The following is a 26,935-nucleotide window of genomic DNA, read 5'->3' as shown; positions in this document are numbered from 1 at the left end:
AAAGACTGTGAGAACTAATAAACAAATTAGGAAAATCTGCAGGACACAAGATCAATACACAAAAACAATTTATATTATTATATACTAGTAGTGAAGAATTAGAAATTTAAATTAAAAAGCAAAATCATTTATAATTACTCTAAAATAGTAATATCTGTATAAATCTAAAAAAGATATAGCCTTGGTTTAGGCAAAGTTTTTTTAGATATGCCACCAAAAGCATCATCCATAAAAGAAAGAATTGCTTGATTGGTCTTCATCAGTTGAAGACTTTCCACTCTTTGAAAAACACTCTTAAGAGAATGAAAAGGTAGCTGCATAGTATTCCATTGTATATATATACCACATCTTCTTTATCCATTCATCTGTTGAATTCATCTGTTGATGAATCCATTCATTTTTTAAAATATTTTATTTATTCATTGGACAGACAGAGATCACAAGTAGGCAGAGAAGCAGGCAGAGAGAGGAGGAAACAGGCTCCCCGCTGAGCAGAGAGCCCGATGCGGGGCTCCATCCCAGGACCCTGAGATCATGACCTGAGCTGAAAGCAGAGGCTTTAACCCACTGAGCCACCCAGGTGCCCCTCCATTCATCTTTTGATGGCCATCAAAAGAAATGAAATCTTGACATTGGCAACAATGGGGATGGAACTAGAGGGTATTATGTTGAGTGAAATAAGTCACTCAGAGAAAGACAATTATGATCTCTCTCATATGAGGAATTTGAGAGGCAGAGTGGGGGTTTGTGGGGGGTAAGGAAGGAAAAAACGAAACAAGGTGGGATCGGGAGGGAGACAAACCATAAGAGACTCTTAATCTCACAAAACAAACTGAGGGTTGCTGGGGGTGGGGTGTTAAGGAGAGGGTGGTTGGGTTACGATCATTGGGGGAAGGTATGTGCTATGGTGGGTGCTGTGAAATGTGTAAGCCTGATGATTCACAGACCTGTACCCCTGGGGCAATAATACATTATATGCTAATAAAAATAATTTTTTTAAAAAAGAATGAAAAGATAAGTTACAGACTTGGAGAAAATACTGGCAAATCACATATCTGATAAAGGACTTTTATTCAGAGTATTTAAAGAATGCTCAAAACTCGGTAATAAGGAAACAGACCAGGAGGAAATGGACAAAGAATCTGAATACACATCTCTCCAAAGAAGGTAAATAGATGGCAAATAAGCACACGAAAGATGTTCAGCGTCTTCAGTCATTAGAAAAAAAGCAAATTAATAAAACCACAAAGAGATACTGTGGTATTAGAATGGCCAAAATTAGAGAGACTGAGCTTAACAACTGGTGGCAAGGATGTGAAAGCTAGAACTCTCATACCTTGCTGCTGAAATGTGAAATGCTACAACCATTGTAGAAAACAGGGACAGTCTCTCAAGAAGCTAGACTTACACATACCAAATGATCCATCCATTCTACCCCTAGGAATTTACACAAGATAAATGAAAGCATATGTTCATGCAGAGATTTATACACTAAGTCATAGCAGCTTTATTTGTAATAGCCCAAAACTGGAAATACCCAAAGACCCTCCAGTAGATGAATGGTTTAAAACTTGTGCTGTATCCATACAATGGAACGCTACTCAGCAATAAAGGAACAACCATTTGATGCTTGCAACTTGGATGAATTGCAAAATAACCACACTGAGTAAAAGAAGCCAGACATAGGGGCGCCCGGGTGGCTCAGTGGGTTAAAGCCTCTGCTGTCACCTCAGGTCTTGATCTCAGGGTCCTGGGATCGAGTCCCGCATCGGGCTCTCTGCTCAGCAGGGAGCCTGCTTCTCCCTCTCTCTCTGCCTGCCTCTTTGCCTACTTGTGATTTCTGTCAAAAATAAATAAAATCTTAAAAAAAAAAAAAGCCAGACATAAAAGAACATAATCTGTAGGAGTCCATTTACATAAAATATAGAATATACAAACTAATATAGTGTGTCAAAAAGCAGACCTGTGGTTTTGGGGGGAAGGGGAGGGTACAGAGAGAGGCCTAGAGAGATTCTTCTGGTGATGTAGATTTCCCTGTCTTGATTGTGATGATGGTTTCGTAGTTGCATACATATGCTCAAATGTATCAAACCACCCACTATAACTATACACAATTTATTGTGGGTTAAAGTTATTAAAATAAATAAGAATGAAGCCAAAAGGAAAGCAAAACTTGATTGGAATTTGTAGTAGTAGACATTTCTGAAAAACTATGGTATGTAAATTAATTACAGATACGACTTCCTCAAGTACATCAGTGGATACTTCTTGCAGCAAAGAACCCTTTTGTAAAAGTAGTCTTCACTGTGGAATACATCTTTTCTATGACTCTGAATGTGATATATTGTGTTTCCTTAAAGAGGATGTATATCAAGTCTGCTGGGATAATGGCAGCACAAGTCCACTTCTTTTCAAGAGCTTTTCCTGAGCAACACCAGCATTCCACTGGTTACGCTTTGTCTTGAAGCGGCGGAGGGCAATTGTGATAGGTCACTCTACTGACCCTTTAGTACATATGTGGTTTACTTCACTTGGTCAATGATGTATTGTGATTAGATATTTATTCTGCTTGGCATCTTAGCCAAACATCAACCTAGGAGCTTACAGGTACTTTGTCAAGAGAGCATAGCAAACACTTCTAAATGATTCATTTCTCCTTAACACAAAGTTCAGTTGATACTTGAATTGGAACCATGTGTATGTGGACATTCCCTTTTCAGTCGCCTAGCAAAATCCAAACTACCAAGTTTTAGAGTGCATATGTGTTTTTAAATGTTCTGGAGTGTTTTATTAAAAGGCCTGGCTTTGCTCCAGGGGGTGAAAGGGCACAATGAGTGGGAAAGATAAAAATCAGCCACTGAACGTGACTTTCCAGATGTGTTTTCTGAGCTCATTGTGCTGATCGTGAATGCGCTAATGGACAGCTTTCCTTTTTGCCTGGCTCCTGTCTGTGGGACACAGGAACTATGACATTCTTCTCACCTTCTACATCTGACTCAGGTAGCCCTGGTGACCCTGCCTTTCTTTCTTTGTTTCAGGGTGTGAACGGCATGTCTGTGGATGAGAAGCCTGACTCCCCCATGTATGTGTATGAGTCCACAGTCCACTGCACCAACATCCTCCTGGGCCTCAATGACCAGCGGAAAAAGGATATTCTCTGTGACGTGACTCTGATCGTGGAAAGGAAGGAGTTCCGGGCCCACCGGGCTGTGCTGGCCGCGTGCAGTGAATACTTCTGGCAGGCGCTGGTTGGACAGACGAAAAATGACTTGGTGGTCAGCTTGCCTGAGGAGGTACAGTCATTTGGTCTGTTTGTGTGGTTGCTCGTGTAGACAGCTGGCTAAGTAGGAGGTAGAAGGTGGACCCTGCGCCCCATTCCTGCTCAGGGGCTGATGTCCAGATCCCCACCACTGTTAGGTTTGTGGCGTAGCCAGTTTCTATTTGATGCACTTAAACTCTCGGACGCGTGAATCTGAACGGAGCATCTTTCTATCAGGGAATCTCACCTCACCTGGCTCCCAGCCACTCGTAGTTTCTAGTTCACTTACTCTTCAGGTTTTGAGTAGGACAGCCCAAGTTTGTCACAGTCCTAGATGTGGGATCTGAGTCACTGGGACCATGGCTATGATTTTTCTCTTTCAGATGGGTGAAGGAGCCCTTGATTTCCCTTGAGAGTAAAAGAATGAGAATATTCACAGTACCTTCCTGGCTTGGGGGAAAAGTAAAAGCAATCAGTAATTTTCACAGTTAATACAGTAGGATTCTAGGAAGTGCAAACTTGCTGTCCTCACTTGCTGTTGAAAAGACCCTACTCGTGTTTCTTTTTTTTTTCTTTTTTTTTTTAATAAAGATTTTTATTTATTTATTTGACAGGCAGATCACAAGTAGGCAGAGAGAGAGGAGGAAGCAGGCTCCCTGCCGAGCAGAGAGCCCGATGCGGGCCTCGATCCCAGGACCCTGAGATCATGACCTGAGCCGAAGGCAGAGGCTTTAACCCACTGAGCCACCCAGGCGCCCCCTACTCATGTTTCTTAATTACTTTAGTGAGTACAGTGATATCTGCTACTGTAGGGATGCTGGTAGCAGGACCCGTTCTGTTGAGAGCTGACATTATTCGGGTGGATGGCCTAAGCTGCAAGAACTTAAAAGATGGGGTTCATAATGATAAAACATGAAATTGGTCACCCTTTGAACTGTGTATACAATTCCTCTATCGCCATCCTCTTTGCTCCCTTTCTTTTACATGAGACCAAGGGTAACGCTGAGCAGCCTTACACTTTGGGTTAAGGTCCAGGAGTTTTCGCGGTGCAGCTCTACAGTGTGTAACGCTAGGACTGCCCCCCAACAGCTGGGCAGGCTGTGTACTCCATAGTTCCCAGAGGTACAACTCAAATCCATCGTCTAGGCAGCAGGAGCCCCAGAAGTTGTGCGGTGACCCACAGCAACTGAGAAGCTTGTCACAACAATTCTGGAAGATACCAGAGACCCCATGACTCTGATGGGAGGTGCTAATGAGTACAGCTAGCATTAAATCCCCGGGGGTCACAACCCAAATGCCTCTGGAAGCTTAGCAAATGATATAAATAAGTAAAGCAGGATGTGTGTAAAACACTAGGATGTGGTGGGGCAAGTGCCTGCTCCACAGAAAGGCATCCAGATTCAACATAAAAAAAAAACAAAAAATGCAAACAAGGCACAGGTGTCAGGGAGGGTCACCAGATCCAGTCCCTTGTTAAACAACATCTGCTTTTGACCCTGCAGAACCAGAGAGTGGCCAGCTAAGAGTGAGGAAGGCATAAGCACTCAACATGTTCACATTCTTCTTCTTTTGTATGTACCCACCTGAAAGGCTCCACTACCACTTCTCACCCCCCTAGGAATTAGATAACTAGAAAGACCCCAATACCAGAGGCAAAAGGACAAATTGATTGCAGATAATGTCATCAGGGCTGGTTGTAGGGAGGGAAGCTTATGTACCAACTAACGTGGGGAGGCCAAGGAATGGCAGCTGTGGTGTGATCCTGAGTTGGCTTTTTCCTCATGCACATCAATGGGCGAATATTTAACCCATCACTAGGTGAGACCATGAGCATGGAAGTTCTCAGCATCGTCTCTATCCCATAGTAGGTATTCATCAAATATAAGATCCTTTCTTCTCTAGATGGGCAGCAAGAATGCCTTTGTAACTTATTCCAACTTTGGAATTCTCTGGAAATATTTGGAAAACTTCCAATTATCCAGAAAGATCTTGGGGAGAGGATGGAGCTTGTAGTTTATTTATTATCTGTATCTGTTTGATAACTATTTCATTTATATGTTTTTTACTGATTAAAAAAATAGGTTATTTTAAAATATATTTAAAATGAAAATCATATCTCAAGTAATTTAGTCTCTCTTCAGAGACCATTGGCCGCATCTTGAGACTTGTTGGACCACGTGCCCTAAGCCCTGGCCTGCCCTCAGTTAGCTCTGGGATCCTAATCAAGACACTTAGCCCACCTCTGAGTCCCAGTTTCTATCCATAAAAACCCTTTAAACTCTGAATTCCTCTAACTACTTATCATAATACAATACCAAGGCAGTAAAACTTAAAGGAAATCAGAATATAAATGCATATGGCATAACTAGAAGTTTCTTTAGATCAAATCCCTGATAAAAACTTATTTCCTCGGCACTGGGGACTCTTCATTTTTTTTTTTTTAAAGATTTATTTATTTATTTGAGAGGGAGAGAGAGAGAGAGAGTACAGAGGGAATCTCAAGCAGACGCCCCACTGAGCATAGAGCCCTACTCAGGAGCTTGACCTCAGACCCTGAGATCATGACCTGAGCCAAAATCAAGAGACAGACACTCACCCAACTGAGCCACCCAGACACGCCAGCATAGGGACTCTTGAAAGCAGGAGGCACTTTGTATAGACATCACACAAAAATCTGCTGTTTGGCCTTTTTGATTGTTTGTGTTCTAGCTAAGTGGGAATATACAATCTGTTGATTTTCTTTCTCCCTAGTCATTTAAATGATCTGTATTTCCAAACTGTTAAAACCTGATGCTCAGGTACCTGAAGCCTTCAGGTATAACCAGATTTTTTTCCTTCCTATGAAACATGAATTCATATTGTCAGTAACCCAGCTTCAGTATCTTGCTGATGGGATATGCAAGCCAGCCACAGTGGCATTTTCCTTTATGGGACTGTAATTGTTTCTGAGGCCTCCTTCCAAGAGCCCACTCTTTCTGCCTAGAGCACCTCCTGTGGCCTCAAGTGCTAAGCATTGTTTTCCTCTCCTTGTCTGCACACTAAAATGTCCTTGCAGGCTCTACAGTCACTGTCCCACTTAGCTTAGTGAATGACTTTAGAATTTGAATCAGGTCGTGAACAGGCAAACATCGCAAACATTACCATGGAAAGTAGCTGTTTGGAACTAATCAGTATTTGCCTTATAGGATGTAAGAAAAAAACATTTGCACCTGGTTGGCTCAGTCGGTTAGGCATCTGCCTTCAGCTCAGGTCATGATCCCAGGGTCCTGGGATCGAGCCCCACATCAGACTCTTGCTTCTCCCTCTGCCTGCCGCTCTACCTACTTGTGTGCTCTCTCACTCACTCTCTCTCTCTCTCTCTGTCAAATAAATAAATAATATCCTTAAAAAAAAAAAAAAAGCATTTGATTAGTGCCTTTGAAATTTTTAAACCTCAACATTATCCTGTCACCAAATTCAAATCAACTTCTGGTTTGTCCCAGCCTTGTTCACACTTGGCCCACCTCTACACTTCCTCGCCAGTCTCTGTGCTTCTCAGGGGGCCTTCGTGGCTGAGTCTGAAAGCTCTTTCTTGGACTATGAAAGTTCCAGATACATACTGCTGCCCCTCCCGCTCCTCTACTTGGTCAGTTTAGACCAAATCCATTTCTGGTATCTGGTTGTCCAGTTGTGCAGTTCTACCCCAAAATCCTGACTCCATATGGTCAAGGCTCTTCCTGGCAATTTAGAGCCACTCACAGTACGCACTGAAGCCTCTAAACTAAAGGGAGTGAAACAAAAATAGAGATGTCCTTCTAAGGAAGTCAAGGAATAATTGAAATGTCTTGCTCTTCTTTTTTTTCTTTTTTCTTCTGTTTTGTTTTTTGGGTTTTTTTCCCCTTAAGTGGAATGACAGTCCCTAGAGTTTATATGACTTTAGTGTTGGCTCCCTATTGAAAAACACACCCAAGAATGTGTATCAGCAAAAAGTAAGGCATAAGGCATTGCACTTAGTACTTTCGTTAAATAATAAAACAGATCATTTAGTTTATAATTAGTAAGTGTATTTTGTGCTAAGAGATGAAGAGAAAGTGGTCGATGTGCCAAGCACTGCAAGGCCGTTACTACACTGCTCATTAGTATTAAAGTTGGCTCAACACCTTCTTAGCTGTAGTCATGGAGACTCTTTGGGGCTGGATGCCAGCCGTGCTGGAAGCGGCATCACAACCCTGAAGTTGTGTTGAGTACAGAGGGCAGGAATGGGGTGTGCTTCCTTGGAGGACATGGAGCCCACAGTGGATTTGCCTGGCAGCCCCATCCTCATGGGGCTGCTCAGCTTCCTCCCAGAATGTGGAGAAAAGGGAACCCACCCTTGTGCACTGTTGGTGGGAAAGTAAATTGGTACAGACTCTGTGGAAATAGGCTGGAGATTCCTCAAAAAATCAAAAACAGAGCTCCCAAGTGATCCAGCAATTCCACTTTGGGTATATATCTGTAAGAAATATAATCACTCTCTGAAAGAGATATCTGCACTCCTGTGTTCTCTGTAGCATTAGTCACAATAGCCCAGATGTGAAAACAACTCGTCTGTTGACAGATGACTGGATAAAGAAAAGGTGCTGTGTGTGTGTGAATAGTATTCAGGAAAGGAAAGAAATCCTGCTGTTTGTGGCAACACGAGTAAACCTGGAGGACATTGTGCTAAGTGCAAGCCAGACATAGAAAGACAAATAATGCGGGATCTTGCTATATGTGGCATCTAAAAAAAGTCAAATGATAGTAACAGAGAGTAAATGGTGGTTATTAGAAGCTTCAGGGAGGGGGTAGGGCAAAGTGGAAATATTGATCAAAGGGTACAAACTTTCAGTTATAAGATGAATAAGTTCCGGAAACTTGAAGTACAGCATGGTGACTGTAGTTAATAATAATGTATTATATAATTGAAATTCACTCAAAGAATAGATCTCAAGTGTTCTCACCACACACACACACACACACACACACACACACACAAGGATAACCATGGGAGGTGATAGACATGTTAATTAGTTTGTGGTAATCAAAACATCGCATTTCTTAAAGATTCATAATTTTTATTTAGGAAAAATAAATAAATATTTTTAAAACAAGAGGAGGAAAACATGTTCGTGTCAAAGCTCTACCAACTTTCTTTGGGCTTACTGCTGATGGTCTTTCACCCTCTTAGAGAAGGGGGAGTTTTCATGCAGACGGTAGCTCTTGGGAAGGGGAAATAGACCCCTCAAGTGGACCACTTGCTTTCTTGGGTATACATATATTTCAAACTTTGGCTGGCTCACTTTCTATCTCTGTCTTTTGCTTTCTCTCTCTTTCACTTCTCTCTCTCTCTCTCTCAACATTTTAAGGCAGTTTGCAATTTTTCAGGGCTAAACAGAAAGGAAAACTGACCCAGAAGGATTCTGAAGCAAAGGCATTTGTTGTGAAGTCCTAACCACAGGGGGCAATAAAGAAGGTTCTGGAGTAGTCCTGCCAGGTGCAGAGACCAATGAGGAAATTGTAGAATCTTCTCGACTGAAAGTTTTCAGAGGAGATGAAAGCTGTTAAGGTCTCTGGGATGGCTTAGGTCCAGTCTTTTAAAGAAGTAGTAAGACGGTCATCATTATCTTTGGACAGTCTTTTCAGTGTGTAAAACTACAGAAAGTACTTAACACTGCAACACGGTTTGCCAGCAGCACTCTTAGCCTGAGTGTAACTCTGGGGGAGGTGAAAATTGGTGGCAAACAGTAATTGAGATATTTGGGGAGTGGCATGATCCAGATAAGAAGAACAAAACACTCACCCACCCCAGATCACAGAGCCAGCCCTTTGGCCTCCCCCCATTCACCACCTAAACAAAACACTGAAGAAGAGTAATAGGCAAAATTGTAGATTTGAGGAGCATCAACCATGAGCTGCTGGGAAAACCATAGTTTGAACCTTGAATCACTAACCACAAGGTTAGAACCTTGGCACTAACCACATGTAAGGTCTTGACCAAATCAGTCAGCCTCTTTGGGCTCCTGTTCCCTCACTCATTTTTTCATTCATTCAACAAATATGTATCAAGGCCCAACTCTTTACCAGGAGGCACTATTCTAGCTATTGGGTGAACCTAGGGAACAAAACTAAATTTATATTCCAGTGGGGGAGAGGGAAGAGAGACAAAAAATAAATGTAATATGTACTTGGTTAGATACCATTGAGAATAAAACAGAAGGGTGTAAGGAATGTCAGGGCACTGCAGTTTTAAATACAGTGGTGAACAATGACATTGTGTGGTGACAGATGGTAGCTACACTTGTGGTGAACATAGACTGTTGTATAAATTCATTGTATCACTATGTTGTACACCTGAAACTAATGTACCATGGAGTACCAACTACACTCAGTAAGTAGATAGATAGATAGGATGGTTAAAAGGGACCTTTTTGAGGGGGTGACTTTGAGTAGAGACTTGAAGGAGGTGAGGGAACCAGCCATGCTGACATTTGGGTGGTCTAGGCAGAAGGAATAGCAAGGGAAAGGCTCTGAGGCAGGAATGGACTTGGCATGACTGACACACAGTAACAGAATGAGCAAGTGGTAGAATGGCAGGAGATGTGTTGGGTAACAGAACCAGGCTATGAACTTGAGATACATTACCTTTTCTTGGAATGAGCTGGGAGGCCACTTGGAGAGTTTCACAGAGGATCATTTTGACTACTATATGAAAATAGATGAAAGAGCGACGCTTGGTGGCTCAGCAGATTAAGCGTCTGCCTTTGGCTCAGATCATGATCTTGGGGTCCTGGGATTGAGTCCTACATCAAGCTCCCTGCTCTGAAGGGGAACCTGCTTCTCCTTTTCCCTCTGCCTGCCACTCCCCCTGCTTGTACACACTCTCACATGCTCAGATCTCTCTCTTTGTCAAGTAAATAAAATCTTTAAAAAAGAAAGAAAGAAAATAGACTGAAAGAGAGGACAAAGGCAAAAGCAAGGAAAACACCTAAGATGTTAAGGCAACAGCCCAGGCATGACAAATGGCCCAGATCAGAGTGATAACAGTAGAGTGATGATCAGTATCAGATTCTGGTGACATTTTTAAGGTAGAACTTATGGGATTTCCTTGTAGGATGAACTTAGGATGGAAGGAGAGAAAGAGAGGACTTAAAGAGAACTCCAAAGTTGGAAGAACACCAAGGTCTGAGCTGTTGGAAGAGTGGGGTTGCCATTAACTGGGATTGACGAAGATGGGGAAGAGTAGGTTTCAAGTGTTAAGCATGAGTTTTGTTTCATACAAATTACATTGGAGATGTGTGTCAACATCAAAGTAGAGATGTCTGGCATACAGTAGGATATGCATGGCTGGAATTCATGGGACAAGTTCAGTTTGGAGATAGAAGTTTTAATACCAGATTACTGGGGATATTGAAAGCCATAAGACAAAATACAATCATCAAGAGACTAAGTGTAGATCAGGAAGGGGGGCTGGGGAGGAGGTCCAGGATTGAAACCGGGGCTTTTTAAAATTAAGAAGTCAGAGGAATAAAGAGAAGCCAGTGGGTTAGACCAAGAAGGAACAACCATTGGAATAGAAGGAAAAGCAGAAATATATAATGTGTTGGAAGCTAGGTAAAGAAAGCATTCTAAGGAGGAGAAAGTAATCATCTATGTCAAATGATGCTAATAGTCAGCTAAAATGAAGTCTGAAAATTGACCGTCTATCGCTTTGGAAGCCATCAGTGATTTCATGGAGCACTTTTCAGGGAGCAGTGGGATTAAAAAAAAAAAAGAACTGTTGTTATGTCCTAAAGAGAATGGGAAGAAAGGAATTTAAAAGCTAAGATAGGCTACATTTTTTAGGCTTTTTGAGTTAAAGGGAGCAGAAAAATGGGCCAGTAGCAGGAGGGAAATAGTGTTAAAGGTTTCATTTGGTTCTTCTGTTTTAAGTGGGAAGAAATTCGAGCATGTTTGCACTCTGTGTAAAGATGATCAGTATTCACCCACATCCAACTTTCCTCTCTTCTCTGGACACACAAAAAGACCAAATTTATGATCAGGTATGCCATGTAACTAGATATAGCCAAAGAAACATGAGTAGAAGTCATGGGTCACTTGTGGTTTGAGACCGTTAAAAGTAGGTATTAGTTCTTCATGTTCTTTCCCAACCATTTAACTTGGTGTCAAAGAACTCCAAGAACTCTGTGATGTTGAAACTGTAGCCCAGATCCCAAGTCACTGTTAGAGAAGAGTCATCTGACTCAAATCAGACTCTGACATGAATAAGAAATAAACCTTTATGTTAAGCCATTACGAACTGGTGGTTGCTTCCTCAGCACAGCCTAGCCCATCCTGACTAAGACTTGGGCTGCTGAGAATGTTGCAAAAGAGACAAAAAACTTGATAATACAGAAGACAGAAGACCAATTGCTAACCAAATGCTCTTAGGTACTTGAAAGATGTTGGGATCTACTGACCAAGTGGGCAGACTCAACTTAGCAAGGCACATCCTTCTCTGAAAATGATCTCTGAGGTCTGACCCTGTGCTGTAGGTTCATAGCCCTTGAACTTTATAGGTTCCTGCCAGAGGGAGAGAATAAATCCTACTGGTCAGAGAGAGAGGAGGAATGTTTGGATTGAGAGGTAGGATGGGGCCACAGAGATGGGAGGCAAACCAGTCAGGAAAAGAAAGAACCACAGGATTTCACAAAAGGAGCAAGCTCACTTCTCCAGCTCATCTTGGTGAATTCCCCCTGACTTTTCAGAAACGGTCCTCAAGAGATGACAGTTGAAGAGCTATAGAACCACAGGGCTGTTTGATAACCTAGAACACAAGCAAGTCACAGAAGATTCCAGTTATCGCTCTCTCACCATTTCCAAAGGTTTTAGAGTTTTGAAAAACATAATTGCATTTAGTGACCTCCATTTCCACACGAGTTTGTAGGGAAGAGCAACACTGATGACCAGCTTGACTTGCAGGGCTGCTGTTCAAATTATTGAAATGCAATCTGTTAGACTTCCTCGAAGGATGGCGCTACATAAACAGGAGACGTTATTATGCCCATAAAAGGAAAGCACTGTCTTCTCTGATGAAATGGCTCTTACCTCAGAAGCCTCACTAAAAGCTGTGGTGCAATTTTCCAGGTTGCATTAGTGAGACTTGGCAGCAGATGAAAAAAAAAAAAAAAAGCAAATAAATAATAAGTCAAAATATCCCAGGTAACTAGTTGCTGGCAAGCAAGAAGTTTTCAAGTCCTAGAATCATGCTGATAATTTTGAAATGCCTAAAGGCAGAATTTATTTATAGTAACGTAAAGGTGACTTCCAGCCCTGAAATCTGGGCCTCAGTCTCAAATGGGGGTGTAATAAAGCGAAGCCAAGAAAAGAGGAGCGAATACTATTGTAATTCCACCTCCAAAGGCTGCTCAATGGTGCTGATACAGAGGGAGGGAAATCTGGTGTGAAAATAGCCACAGCAATAGCTAATTTTAAAACTGAAATGCATAAGCTGTTTCCAAACCTCTTACATTTTTTAAATCCTGAGGCCAGTAAGTCCTATTTAAAGAAACTTAGCAGAAATGCGCTCCTATTTTGGCATAGTAGAAGGAGTTGAGTTGACAAAAACTAAGACATCTAAAAATTATTTTTAAGTGACCTGGTTTCAAAGCCAATTTAAGGATTCTTTCCACTACACCTATTTATCCCTGGATCATAGGAGATGACCTCAGTAGTCAACATTTTTAAATGGATTTAAACAAAGCTTTTGACCGTCAAGTTGTTTGCATTACATTTTATAAAATTAGTTACCGGCACATCTATTCAGTTCAAACCTCTTCGGTATATATATGTATTAAATGTTCCTTACATTTCTTTCCCCTATTATAGAGTCTCTTAGCTATTTCAATTAAGATTAATAATAGCTTTAAAGACAAAGTTCAGAGCTGTAAAGTTCGTCACTTGATCAGTAATCATAACTATTATTTTGTCATATTTAATCATAGAACCCAGGCCTTTAACGGGGTCCTCAATTAAACTTTTACTTCATGATAAGAAGTTAAATAGCAGGGGCGCCTAGGTGGCTCAGTGGGTTAACGCCTCTGCCTTCAGCTCATGTCATGATCTCAGGGTGCTGGGATCGAGCCCCGCGTCGGGCTCTCTGCTCAACAGGGAGCCTGCTTCCTCCTCTCTCTCTGCCTACTTGTGATCTCTGTCTAATAAATAAATAAAATCTTTTTTACAATATTTTAAAAAATTTAAAAAAGAAGTTAAAGAGCACTGGAGAGAGTTTTTAAAAATTATTTCCACTTCCCATCCAGATTACAAAAAAAAAAAAAAAGTGTGCTAGAGAAACGTGGCCATCAGCCAAGGGTATTGCAGGTCATGCCAACATGAACTGGCAGCAAGCCATTGTCCAATTAGCATGGCTTCATCGTTGCAGAGTAATCACTCTCGAGTAGATGGTTGAGTCACTCATGATGTAGTGGTACTTCACTTGAGCCAGCTCTTCTTAGAATAGGTTTCTTGTTCACTGTTATTACCTGCCCTGCTTTGCCAATAAAAGCACAGGACCATTTAGGCTGGAAGCCAAACGGAAGAGAAACATCGATTATGTATCTTGTTTCTCTTTGCTTCCTGAAAACTGAGACTGCAATTAAACAGTGAAATCATGGAGTGTTTTTTAAATGAGTTACAAGAAAATACAGTTTCCACACCAAAATACTCAGTTTTGGAATCCAAGAGTCAGTTTGTATTCTGTCTTTTCTTTGGCAGCTTTAACACTGGACACAAATGTGAGGGTTTCAGTAAAGTTACCTGATAATCTTAATGCATTCACATTCCGTTCAAAAAGTTGGAATTGTAACCAGACTGCTTCAGGTTTCAGCTCTATTGTTGAGGTGTCCATGACATTTCTGTTGGGAGTACGGTTGTACATGCAGAGGCTTTTGAAAGAGACCCTTCTTATGGTGAGAACACCTGGATTCTTGGTTGGACAAGCTGTAAACCAGGAAAATGATTCAGGAATTTCTTAATAAAGTGGATCATATCCAGACATTGGAGTGGTGTGTGGCTGTCAGTAGAAAAGGCTGCTCTTAGAAGCACAAAGAAAGTAAAACAAAATTATTGGCAGTGATCAGTTAATACCTTATGTTTCTATCCTTGTTTGTTTTGGTTTTTAACCAAATCACAGGCTAGATCAAAGGTGGCATTGTTTTTGCTTTCAGGAGTGGAGCAATTAAATAATGGCACTTTTGGTTTCCTGATATCTCAGAAGTGTTCTTTTTCCTATTAACTCGGTGCATATAGTAAAACTTATCACTCTGCCATAGACTCCTAAAATATGTTGACAGTCTCTCTACCCGACATTGGCACCAACTCCAAGCTAGCTGATCATTCGGGGAGCTTTACTGTCTGAGATGGACTTCTGTGTGCAGCCTGGCAAAGACTGTGTGTGAAAAGTTAATGCATTCAGCCCCCTGGGTGGGATGGAGCCAGGCTTCCAACGTGAGCACATTTTTTGACTGACTGGCAACAAAAAGAAATACCGGCAGCTGTTCCCAAGCAAGCCAGAAAGTTGGCCCAGGGCTGGAAAAAAAAAAAAAAAAAAAAAAAAGCTGGGATTTAGCCAACAAAAGATTCCTGTGTTTAGAAGAAAATCAAAGGAAGGATACAGAAGGGTCACAGTTACAGCTGAAGTAGCAACTATCTCATTTTGTCTTCTGCTTTGTAAAGGATGAGATAAAATACAATGGCAACTCATTTTTTTCTGATTATTTGAGTCTTCATTTTTGCTCTGTTGTTTTTTTTTCTTTTTTTTTAAGATTTTATTTATTTATTTGCCAGAGAGAGAGAACAGGCAGGGCAGAAGGAGAAGCAGGCCCCCTGCTGAGCAAGGAGCCCAATGCCAGACTCGATCCCAGGACGCTGGGATTATGACCTGAACCAAAGGCAGAGGCTTAACTGACTGAGACAACCACAAGGACTGAGCCACTGGTCCCTCTTTTTCAATTCTTTCTTTGCAAGGGCTGCTGACATATCATTCTTCCTAAAGACAATAGAGAGGTGATACCTTGCACGGAGCCGGCCTCAGCAAGCAGAACAGAGTAGGGCAGGCAGGTCTGTGAGAGCGGCCGCCACACATGGATAGGCTGAGCCGTGTTGAGTGACGTGGGTTGGAATGGAATTATGTGTGCAAGTCACTTCAGAGATCTGTCCGCAGAGGCTTCTGACGCCTTGCAACTGACCTATTATTCTTGTTTCATTGGTTATAAAAAGAGAAGGGTGGGGAAAAACAGAAAAGTTAATAAAGGGCCATGAAAATATCTGCTAAAAAAGACAGGACTTTCAGGTCTTGCCACGTAACGATGAGAGCTCTAGTAGCAGACCGCTTCTTCCTTCCCAGGAGACACCTTAGACTGTGGGAATCTTCTTTCTCCCTAGGGAAGCTGTAGTCACCCAGGAGTTGAGCTGTGTGCCCTGTATAGGAAGGTGGGAAGACTAGGACTACGGAACACCAGGATTTAGGGTAAGAAGTTCATAGTTTGGGGAAATTAGTAGGGTACTAAAAGATATTTGAGGTGCACCTTTTGTAACTGTGGAGATTTGGGGGGTGACTTTAATCTATCAGATTTACAAGATGTTCACAGAGAGAAAAGCGATGACCTTTCAAAGTTCTGTTTGACAAAGTATCTGTGTGCCTCTTATTTAAGGCGGTTACGGTAAATGTTGACCAGATGTTCTCATTCACAGAACAGAAGAAATAGTGTCCTCGCTACATCTGAGGGATTTCGGCTGTATTAAAGGAGAATTTTATAGCAGTGTAAGATGCTAGACACTGAAATAAGGTACAAAAAAATACAGAATTGGGATGCCTGGGTGGCTCAGTCGTTAAGCGTCTGCCTTTGGCTCAGGTCATGATCTCAGGGTCCTGGGATTAAGCCCCATATCAGGCTCCCTGCTCAGTGGGAGGCCTGCTTCTCCCCCTCCCACTTGCTCTGCTTGTGTTCCCCCCTCGCTCTCTGTCTCTCTTCTCTGTCAAATAAATAAATTAAATCTTTAAAAAACTTTTTAAAAAAATACAGAATTGGGGCGCCTGGATGGCTCAGTGGGTTAAAGCCTCTGCCTTCAGCTCAGGTCATGATTCCAGAGTTCTGGGATGGAGCCCCACATCAAGCTCTCTGCTCTGCAGGGAGCCTGCTTCCCCCTCTCTCTCTGCCTGCCTCTCTGCCTACTTGTGATCTCTGTCTTTCAAATAAATAAATAAAATCTTTAACAAAAAATACAGAATTATCTTCAGAGGAGTTGGGGTGTGTATGGGTGGTATGTTTAAAACATATACTTACAAGGACAAGGTGGCTTAAGGAAAGCAATTCATAGACGCAGAGGCATAGAACACATGACCCTTTTCATAGGTCACTTCTTTGGGGATTTACTTAGAAATATAAGGCAAGATCATTTCCTTCAAAGAGTTTACAATATTGTTGAAGAATCAAGATAAAACCAATGAAATCAAAGCTGAACAATTCAAGAGCATTCATTGTAGCTGTCAAGTATTGTTGGCCATTGTTTGCAGTGTGGGAAAAGACAGGATTTTCTTTTCATTGCATCCGTGAAATTTAGACCACCTAAAATGAACACTCACTGGACCAATAGGACCTTCTTGGGGAGCACATGGGGAGACACGCTCCAGGAGAGGTCACAGGCATGGCCAGAACCCCAAAAGGAAGCATTCACGGGGCATAGGGGAGCCAGCTTTGATAGCACAAATGGCAGAGTTAGGGAAGTAATTCAAAATATGTAAGAGTACATGGGGCCTTAGCATGAAAGAATAAAATTTAGACAAAAGAGTTTAATCTTGATCAGATAAGCAATAGAAATTCACTGAAATGTGAGCCAAGAAGCAACATAATGAAAAATAGTTTAAGGAATATCTGTTGAGCAATGAAAGCAACAACAAGGATGGAACAACAAACTTACTCCACAGAGAGAGGCACAGCCGGGAGATTCACCCTGATCCTAGCATGAGCTGAGAAAGGTCTGTGCCCTAGAGAGAAGACAGGGAGAATGATGGCACCTTCCACAGGTCGCAGAAAATTAGACATGGGAACACACAGGAGGAGGAAAAAGGCCATGGACTGTTGATGGGTATCTGTGGGGCTTCATATCTGCCCAAGGCACTGAGAGCACAGAACTGAAGAGACGGGTCTGAGGAACCCGGGGCCCCGGGCTCGCCCAGTTGTTAAGCATCTGCCTTCGGCTCCAGTCATGATCCCAGGGTCCTGGGATCAAGCCCCGCATGGGGCTTCCTCCTCAGCAGGAAGCCTCCTTCTCCCTCTCCTACTCTCCCTGCTTGTGTTCCCTCTTTCTCTGTAGATAATGTAGATAATGGCCAAAATCACCAGGAAGCAATGGTCCTCAGAAAAGAGAAGAGTCATAGGGGCAGGCAGGGACAGAGATTAACTCTAACACTCAGACCCCCATTGCTGGTTTCTCTGCTAACAATGAGGTCTAGTCAGGAGTGTGGCTTTCATCTTATCTTCAGTAATTTGGGAAATATTTCATCTCCAACAGTTTATCTCACTGAGGCTACTATGTACAGAGATGTTCCCTAAATCACCTGTTAGGGAGTATGACACTGGAGTGATTCTATGAGCGTCACGTTTTACTTAGCGCACCTGCATATAAGGACCCACAGGGAGATACCAGATTTCTAGATCACAAAGCCCTTGCCTTGGGGTTATTTGTAATCTGGTATCACATGTTTTAAAATGCCAGGAACAGGGGCACCTGGGTGGCTCAGTGGGTTAAAGCCTCTGCCTTCGGCTCAGGTCATGATCCCAGGGTCCTGGGATCGAGCCCCGATTTGGGCTCCCTGTTCGACGGGGAGCCTGCTTCCTCCTCTTTCTCTCTCTGCGTGCCTCTCCCCCTACTTGAGATCTCTGTCTGTCAAATAAATAAATAAAATCTTTGAAAAAATAATGCCAGGAACAGATTCAGGCAAAGGTGCTCGCTTAGGAGTAAAACCATGATGATGAATGTTTGATGGACATAATTGTAATACAAAGCAACACAGAGAGACACCAGGTAACAAAACATACACACTGTGTTCACACCCACACAGGCAGGGACCACTCTGAGCATCACTTGGTGGGCCAACCAAGCATCAGATGTCTTCGGATGCAAATATTCATTAAAATTACATCATTCCCAATGATGGATTCAGTGTACAGCTTGACTTCCTAAAGCCTTTTATACAGCTTCCAGTTACAGGAAATCAAGGATTAGAGAAGAGAAATGGGCTTAACAACACCATGAAGGAAGCAACAGGTCAAATGCAGGGGGTGCGCCTTTTTACAGGACAAATGGCCTGATTTCTTCAGTAAGTCAGTGTCATAAAAATGGGGCAAGGCTAAATTAAACAAGATTTAAGGGATTTAGAAACCAGATACAATATATGGTCCCGGAGTGGTTATTGGTTTGGACAACCAGTTATATAACTTTTGGGAGGGAATTGGAGAAATTCAAATGTGATCTTGGTAATTAAATGAAACTTTCTTGAAATGGAAAGGTGGTGCTACTGGGGAAAGGCGACTGGGGAATGATACACTGGTTGTATCTTGGTTTGGTTAAAAGATAATGTACGTGTGTGTGTGTGTGTGTAAAGAAAGAGCCGTAGGGGTGTGTGCTAAAATGTTAACAATGGTGACATGTGAATGGTAGAATATGATGGATTTTGTTTTGCTTGTCTGCATTTTCCACTTCCTACAGTGTGCATTATTACATTTCTGTAATAATAAAAGAGTTATTTGAACAGTTCAGTGGATAGAAGGGAAAGAAAAGAAGCAAGACCAAGTGAAGTTTGGAGCATAATATTGGAAGAATAAAACTTCAAATATGACTTTCTATGTGATTTCAGAGGCTCTGTGGGCTTCATTGGTTTTCTCTCTATAAGTGCCAGTGCTCTACCCAGCCCCCATGCTTTCTGGTCCCTTCTGTCCAGTCCAGAGATCTGCATTCTCCTAAGAAACTCCAGTACTTCCCTTGGGCTGAACAAACTTGTACTCACGTGAAAAACAACCAAAAAGCAATAGAGGGAATAGATTTCTTCTAGTTCCTTCTTGTGAAAAATTGAAGACCTTTCTTCATATTTAGGTTTACCCTTGGTCATTGAAACTTACAGATGCCCTTGCCTTTCTGTATGTTTTCCAGAGTGACGCTTCTGGAAATCAATAGTGTTATTTTAAATGGAAATAGCTCAGATGTTTTCCAAGTCTTTGACCCTATGCATCCCCAGGTAGAGAAGGAAAGTCTCACCCTCCTGTCAAACCTTATGCAGCTTTGAGGAAAGGACAAGATGTGAAGAGTGTCTCTGCTTTCCTGTCAGCCTGGAGTACAAGTACTGAAACCAAAGAAAAGGAGGGTCCTTTCATAGGTATTTTCCAACATACATAAATATCTCTACAGATCCGCATTGGGAAGTTACTCAGTAACTTTTAGTATTTACATTAGGCCCTGGTTGTATACAGATTCTGGTCAGAGATGTGTCAGAATGTTCAGTAATAAGGACATGTTTTTATACTAATCAGAGGGATGATGACATTTTACAAAACTAACAGTAAAATGCTTCTTTCATCTTTAACTGGGCTTTATTAAAAGAAGATACCGCAAAGTCACTCCCCACCCCCAGATCCTGAGCAGCCTAGACCCCCGGGTACCCCTGGAACTTAACCGCTTTCATTCCTCTCCACGTTTCCCATGTCAGAGGGAGCTATGTGTAGGGGCCCTGCAGCAATAAGGTGGTTCCCCTCCATCGTGCCCAAAATCTGGGAGAAGACAACTGACACGTGTACGACTGAAATTTCAGAAGAGTGAGTCAGAATAGAAAGTAATGCTCTAATGGGTCTGCACCTGTAAGTCTCATGCCGGGGTTTAAAACAACTTTTACTTCATAAGCAAACTAATACCTCCTCTGCAGCCAGCAGAATGCTGGGTCTTCCTTACTTCCTCCTCCTCAGGGACCTCCAGAAATGTCTCCTCTTTTAAGTTGTTTTTTTTTTTTTAAGTGACTTTTTTCTTCAGTCAACTGTAGTTTTTTTACATGGGAGGTCTGCAGTATTTGATTCTTCTAATACCCATGTTTTGGTCAGTTCAGGCTGCCACCACAACATACCACAGATTGGGTGGCTTAAACAGAAATGTATTTTCTCACAGTTCTGGAGGCCGGAGGCTTATAGCAGCCACCTTCTTGCTGTGTCCTCACTTGGCCTTTCCTCTGTGTACAGAGAGAGAGCAGTGGGTCTCTTCTGTTCTCATAAAGACACCACTCCTGTGAGATCAAGGCCTCACCTTATGGCATCATTTAACCTTAATTATGTCCTTAATGACCCATCTCCAAATACAGTCACATGAGAGATTAGGGATTCAAACTGTGGAGTTTAGTAGAGGATATAATTCAGTCCATAACAATCCACTAAAAAATGATGGATTTGTACAAATATAAAACAACACATGTGCAAGATTATCCACATATGTACAACTATATAATCACATATAATGCGGTCATAAGAAAGAAAAAAAAACAGCTCCATGTACTGATAAGGAGTAATTTCCAGGATATATTTTATTTTATTTTATTTTTTAAAGATTTTATTTATTTATTTGACTGACAAAGATCACAAGTAGGCAGGGACACAGGCAGAGAGAGAGGAAGGGAAGCAGGTTCCCTGCCAAGCAGAGAGTGCAGTGTGGGGCTCAATCCCAGGACCCTGGGATCATGACCTGAGCCGAAAGCAGAGGCTTTAACCCACTGAGCCACCCAGGCGCCCCCAGGATATATTTTAGAAGGCAAAAATAAGATGCAAAAGAACGCATACACTATATATGATATGGTCCTTTTGTGCAAGGAAAAAAGGAAAATAAGAATATATATTTATAATATATAAAAGTATATGTATAACTTATAAGCATATACATGCATAAACACATTTGCAGATTTTATAAAAAGAAACAGAAAAGATAAAGAATTATGGAAAAAGTGACCTATTGAAAGGGGGTGAAAGGACTGAAAAGTTTAGGATAAGAGTGAAGCTCTGAGCATATGTTTTTATTTGATGTTCACTTTTTTGAATTATTTAAATGTTTTACATAGGCAAATAATTAAAATTTAGGCAAAAAGATGAAAAGGAGCAAACCTAAAAATTTAAACAAACAAAAAACGAATTCACTGTATATTAAACTGGTTAGTAGAACACACAGAATAGAAGAATAAGTTAGATTAAGTTTTGCATCTGTTGCTATGACTAGACATCCCCTGTGGGACATTCTTCAAGACCGCTAGCCTGAACTTTTCAAAAACATCAGTGTCATGAAAGGCAGAGTAACAAGGGACTGTCCTAGGTAAACGCAATCAGTGACCTTTGATTGGCTCTCAGATTGAAAACAAATCTGTAAGGGACATCACTGGAGCAATTTAGAGACCCTGAATATAGACTGTATATTAGTTTATAATGTTACATCAACATTACTTTTCTTGGGTAGGAAAATGGTATTTTTTATATAGAATGTCCTTATTCTCAAGAGATATATGCTGAAGTATTTGGAGGTGAAAATGTAATTTATTTTCAGATGGTTCTGGAAAGAAATGTGTGTGTGTGTGTGTGTGTGTACACGTTGATAGTAAAGAGAGTACATAAATTGAGCAAAATTGAATAGTTGGTGAATCCAGATTAATGGCATAAGAATGTACATTTCTTTCATATTTTTCTATAGATTAAAATTTTCAGGTTAGAAAGTCGGGGCAAACATAATCGATGTGAACTGATCTTGTCCTGAAGGTGCTCCGTTCATTCAGGAAGCATTCACAGAGCACCTACTCTGGGCCAAACCCTGTTGTAAGAGTTGGGCATCTTGCGTAGGATAGGACAGAGTAAGTTGGAGTTCTCCTGGACCTACATTTTAGTGGGAAAGACAAAAAAGAAAACAAGATAACTTTAGACTGTGGTAAGTGCTAAAAACAAAATCAACAGGGTGATATGATAAACAGCCATCAACGGGAGAGGCGGGATTAAACAGGGTAGCCCGGGAAGGCTTCCCCAAGGAGGCAGCCTTTGAGCGGAGACCTGAATGGCCAGAAAGAGCCATTCATCTCTTCAACAGATTTGCACTGAGCACTGGCTGTGTACAGGTAAGCCCGATACCTTCACAAAGTTGATCCTCCCTCTAGGGTTTACATATGGTAAACAGGAAGAGTACGTTGGTGATCAGTGTTACAAGGGAAAAGAAAGCGGGGAGGGGACTAGTTCATGAGGACAGGAGTTGAAATTCTAGATAGAAGAGCTCAGAAAGGTCTCACCAAGCAGGCAACACAGAGAGACCAGGGTGAGAGCTAGGGCTAGGAGGAGACAGATCACAGCACCGCCGATAGGCTGCTTCGTGACTGGCTTCCCTTCGGGGGAGTAGAAGTCTTTTGGCGGTTTCTGGCTAGAACAGGGATGTGATCCAGCTTACCTTTCCAAAGGATGCTCTGGATGCAGGTTTGAGAATAGGCAGCAAAGGGTCAAGGGCAGAAGCAGGGATAGGACCGAAGCCTCTCCGGCAATCACCTAAACGAGAGGTGGTTTAGACAAGAACGTAGCAGGGAGGGGAGGCAAAGGTTTGGATTCCGACTCTGTTTTGAAGGCAAAGCTGCCAGAATTTCCCACTAACTGATTGGAAGTGGGATACGGGAGAGAGAAAAGGATCCAAGATAAATGAGGGTTTTGGCTGCAATACCCGAAGGATAGGAGTTGCCTTGAACTGAGGGTGGGAAGGAAAGTTTGCCCCGGGAGCAGGTTTAAGAGAGGAAACAAGGGTTTGGGGGGTGGGGGGTTAAGATCAGGGATTGGTCAGCAGTCCGGTGGAGGGAAAAACGTAAAACCAGAAAGACCTACTGAGAATTTCACAGCAGGCTTGGGCAAGGATAATTAGGATTGCCTGGTAGACGTCTTTCCATAGAATTTTTTTAATTAATTAATTTATTTTTACAAATAAACCTACTGGCAAGTTGAGCTCTGTCAGGTCAGATGAGAAGGTTACCTCCCAGGGCACGGTCTTCTGACTCTAAGAGTCGGGCTCCCACGCGGAGCTGCTGTAGAATGCCTCCCTCGTTCTGGGTGCTGGCTGGAAGTTTCGGTGGGAAAGGAGGAATTCGTGCCGAAGATGTGGCCCTAGTCACAGTAACGCGTGAGGCAGTGTTGGTGGGGGTGGCGCTGCAGGGTTCAGCCCGAGTGTAACAGTGGTTCCCAGACATTTTTTGCCAATGACCCCTTTGACATGTGACCAGATTCCACAGGCTGTCTTTCAGTTTGAACCCAAACTTCCCTTCCTTCCATGCCCCACGCCTGCGTCCATGAGGGACACACATTCTAAGCATATTTCGTTCCTCAAGAGCAGGCTCTGGCAGCTTTGAAACTCTTCATTAGCATTCCATTGCCTCATCTGCTCTCGCGCCAAGATTCCGACAGAGGCTGCTCTCAAAATAAGGAGGCCTTATTTATTCCAATTCTCCCTCCCCCAGGAAGATGCTGAGAGCTTTTCATGAGAATTCTTCAAAAATTGCTGAGATTCCGTGGACTTCAGAAAATGTACTTTAAATGGGGACTCTGCTAACGAGGGCCCTCACTAGAAACTCGCTGGTGGAGAGGAGGGGCCTTGAACCCGCTGTGGTCTGGAGGGCCCTCGTTGTTCTGCCCACTGTGGTCCAGCCCAAGAGAACACTCCGCGAGACCATCTTTTTTTGGCCGAGAGCAGAAACAGAGGGGAGGTGGGTTGGCCCCCTCCCTCTCATTCTTCAAACCTGTTCTTCCCATCTCCCTGGACTTCATTCAAAAGCCATGTTAGTGAAATAAACCAGTCACCAAAAGATAGATACTGCATGAGTCCACATATATGACATACCTGAAGTAGTCAGATTTACAGAGACAGAAAAAGAATGGTGGTTACCAGGGCCTGGGGATGGAAAGGGAAGGGGGTTGTTTAATGGTTACAGTAGTTCAGATTTTCAAGATAAAAAAAGTCCTGGAGATCAGTGTCACAGCAATGAATATACGTAATACGACTGAATTGTACACTTAAAAATGATCATGGTGGTATATTTTATGGTACATGTTTTTTACACAGTTTTTTTAGTCACATTAACATTACTTCCATGGAAGGAAAAAATACTCAAGCTCTAAAACTCGAATGCCTTAGGACAGAGTAAACAGGCAGAGTCCATGGGTTAAGGTTTTTATGTTATAACCACGGCTGTTTCTATCATCCACCTCCTCGTGATTCTGCAGGATGGACATACCTGTGGTGTGTGTGTCTCTGGGTCTAGGTGGAAGCACTCCAGCATTTTCTAGATACTTATTCATTCTTTTGAGGGGCTCAGCTACACACTGAGCCTGATACAATTTTGTCTTTTAAATATATACAATGGACTACTATGCAGCCCTAAGAAATGAAATCTTGCCATTTGCGATGACATGGATGGAACTAGAGGGTATTGTGCTAAGGGAAATAAGTCAATCAGAGAAAGAAAATTAGCATTTGATCTTACTGATATGAGGAATTTGAGAGGCAGGTTGGGGGGTTGTGGGGGAAGGGAGGGAAAAATGAAAAAAGATGGGACTGGGGAGGGAAACAAACCATAAGAGAGTCTTAAACGCAGGAAACAAACTGAGGGTTGTTGGAGGGGAGAGGAGAGGGCAGTAGGAGGGATGGGGTGACTGGGTGATGGACACTGGGGAGAGTATGTGCTATGGTGTGTGCTGTGGATTGTGTACAACTGATGAATCACAGACCTGTACCCCTAAAACAAATAATACATTATATGTCAATTTAAAAAGAAAAGAAATTCCAAATTGCAGCATGAAATACTCAGGGTCACGTAACGGACTACTAGAAAATCCAGGATGCCCATGTCTACCTCAGGCCTGGTCCCAGAATCACTCTTTCTCTTTATCTCAGGCAACCCCTGCTCTCTGGCCAGGAGTAGTTCTTATTAAAGAGCATGGATTTTATGAAGCAGGAGGATTAGAGAGAGTAGTGTCTTGAAAGCAACAGCTCCCATACCAACCAGGTTAGCCCTGGGCAAATCCCTGATCCCCTGAGCCTAGCTCCTGGGGATAATATGAATGCTTTGCAGGATAGGAGTGAGTACCTGGGACATGGGACATGGATCTTTTGTTCATGGTCATCATCATGATTCATGGTAGGAAAAAGGCTTCAGAATCCCCCTTGAGACACCCAGCATGCCCACGGGGTAGTCCCCTGCTGGGCTTAATGTCGAGCAGGTCTAGGTCGGCTCTACTTGGCACAGATTTCTATTCCAGCTCCTACTGTTACTTGCTTCAAATACAATTGTCTCTTAGCCCAAAACTTACTGAAATTCAGCCTCTTTTATGCTTCATACACACTTGGGCCCCTTTTCTAACCAGTTATTGAATTGTACAATTCCCTGGGTCCCGTAGAGTCTGGCCCCCATGGGTTCCTCAGTCTGTATTAGAAGGTTATTTTTGGATCTTAGGATTTACTTCAATCCTTTTTGGGGAAAAAAAAAAGTATGATATTATTTGAAATTGTAACTTGCTTTGAGTTAAAGATTTCTGAAAGAGCATGATCATCTTAGCATCTAAGGCTTTTTTTCTGCTCTGTCTTAATAGAACGTAGAGGGGCAGCCTCTGTATGAGCCTGGCCATCTGTGATCAAAGGCCAGTGTCAAGAGAAGGTCCCTCCACTGCCAGCTCCGCAACAGGAAGCCCTAGTTCAATTGTTCATTGCAACTTTGTGTCTCGATTTTGAGTTAGAATCATTAATGAGATAGCAAGGTCAGAGACCTGGAAAAACTACCCAGAAGATTCCAACCCAGATTCGAGTCCTAAGACTAACATACGGCTATATGAGAGCTAGCACGGGTGATCTCCAGGAACCTAGTTGGACCCATCATTGCACGAGTATCTCTGTTGCCTTGGCTTCAGGTTGCTGGTACAGAGCTGTGTTCTCTCATAAGTTCTGACCATTCTTGATAATTTAGAGCTGTCGACCATGAGCATCAACCATAAGTAAATCCCAGTACTTACTGCCATGTTTTCGAGCATATTCTGTACCTCATCTCACTTCTTCGATTGCCTTGTATCCTTCATCTCTTCTACTTGTGGTCAGGACCTCTGGTTTCTTTTCTTCTTCTTAGCAAAGATATCAGGATTACCTGGTTCAGTACTAAAACCTGTGCGAGAGATTATTAAGGAGGAGGGCTTTGGGCTATTATCTCCTGCCATTTTCAATGACAGGGCGTGTACAAGTTTTATGATATTATTAAGTGGCTGTTGTGTCAAGCCCAGGAAAATACAAGATGGGACATGCTGCTATCCATTTAAACAAAATTGTAGGTCCATAGGACTGACTGCACTCCTCCGACAGGTCTAAATAGATAAGAGCTTACTTGTTCAGCACAGGAAGATCATGCCTGGAAATAATGCCTGTATAAATGACTTGAAACTCAGTCCGCTAAGTCTGCATTTGTTTAATTTCAAGGTTCTTCAACTATACAGTTGAATTTTTGTTGAATAGGTCTGATGGCCTTTGAAAACTTACATACTTAGGAAATCACTGACTTTTTTATTTTTTTAAATATTCCCTTCCTCTACATTCTATGAAGACTCCCTGTGTTCTCTGTAAATGTTC

The 26,935-nt window shown here is 42.2% G+C and overlaps 1 protein-coding gene across 3 annotated transcripts in view; it reads left to right on the top strand.

The window, feature by feature from the left end:
* The window catches only part of BACH2 (BTB domain and CNC homolog 2), a 357,131-nt gene that overhangs the window by 279,526 nt on the left and 50,670 nt on the right, over positions 1-26,935 (top strand). For all 3 annotated transcript variants that reach the window (XM_059401068.1, XM_059401070.1, XM_059401069.1), the window contains one exon: positions 3,039-3,293. In XM_059401068.1, coding sequence (XP_059257051.1) covers positions 3,039-3,293 — 255 coding nt within the window. The remainder of the gene's footprint in view (positions 1-3,038; positions 3,294-26,935) is intronic.

The sequence above is a fragment of the Mustela nigripes genome, chromosome 5 (assembly GCF_022355385.1).
Source record: "Mustela nigripes isolate SB6536 chromosome 5, MUSNIG.SB6536, whole genome shotgun sequence".
NCBI classification, from domain to species: Eukaryota; Metazoa; Chordata; class Mammalia; order Carnivora; family Mustelidae; genus Mustela; species Mustela nigripes.
The sequence above is the reverse complement of the archived record's forward strand: the minus strand, read 5'-3'. Positions and strand labels throughout refer to the sequence as shown.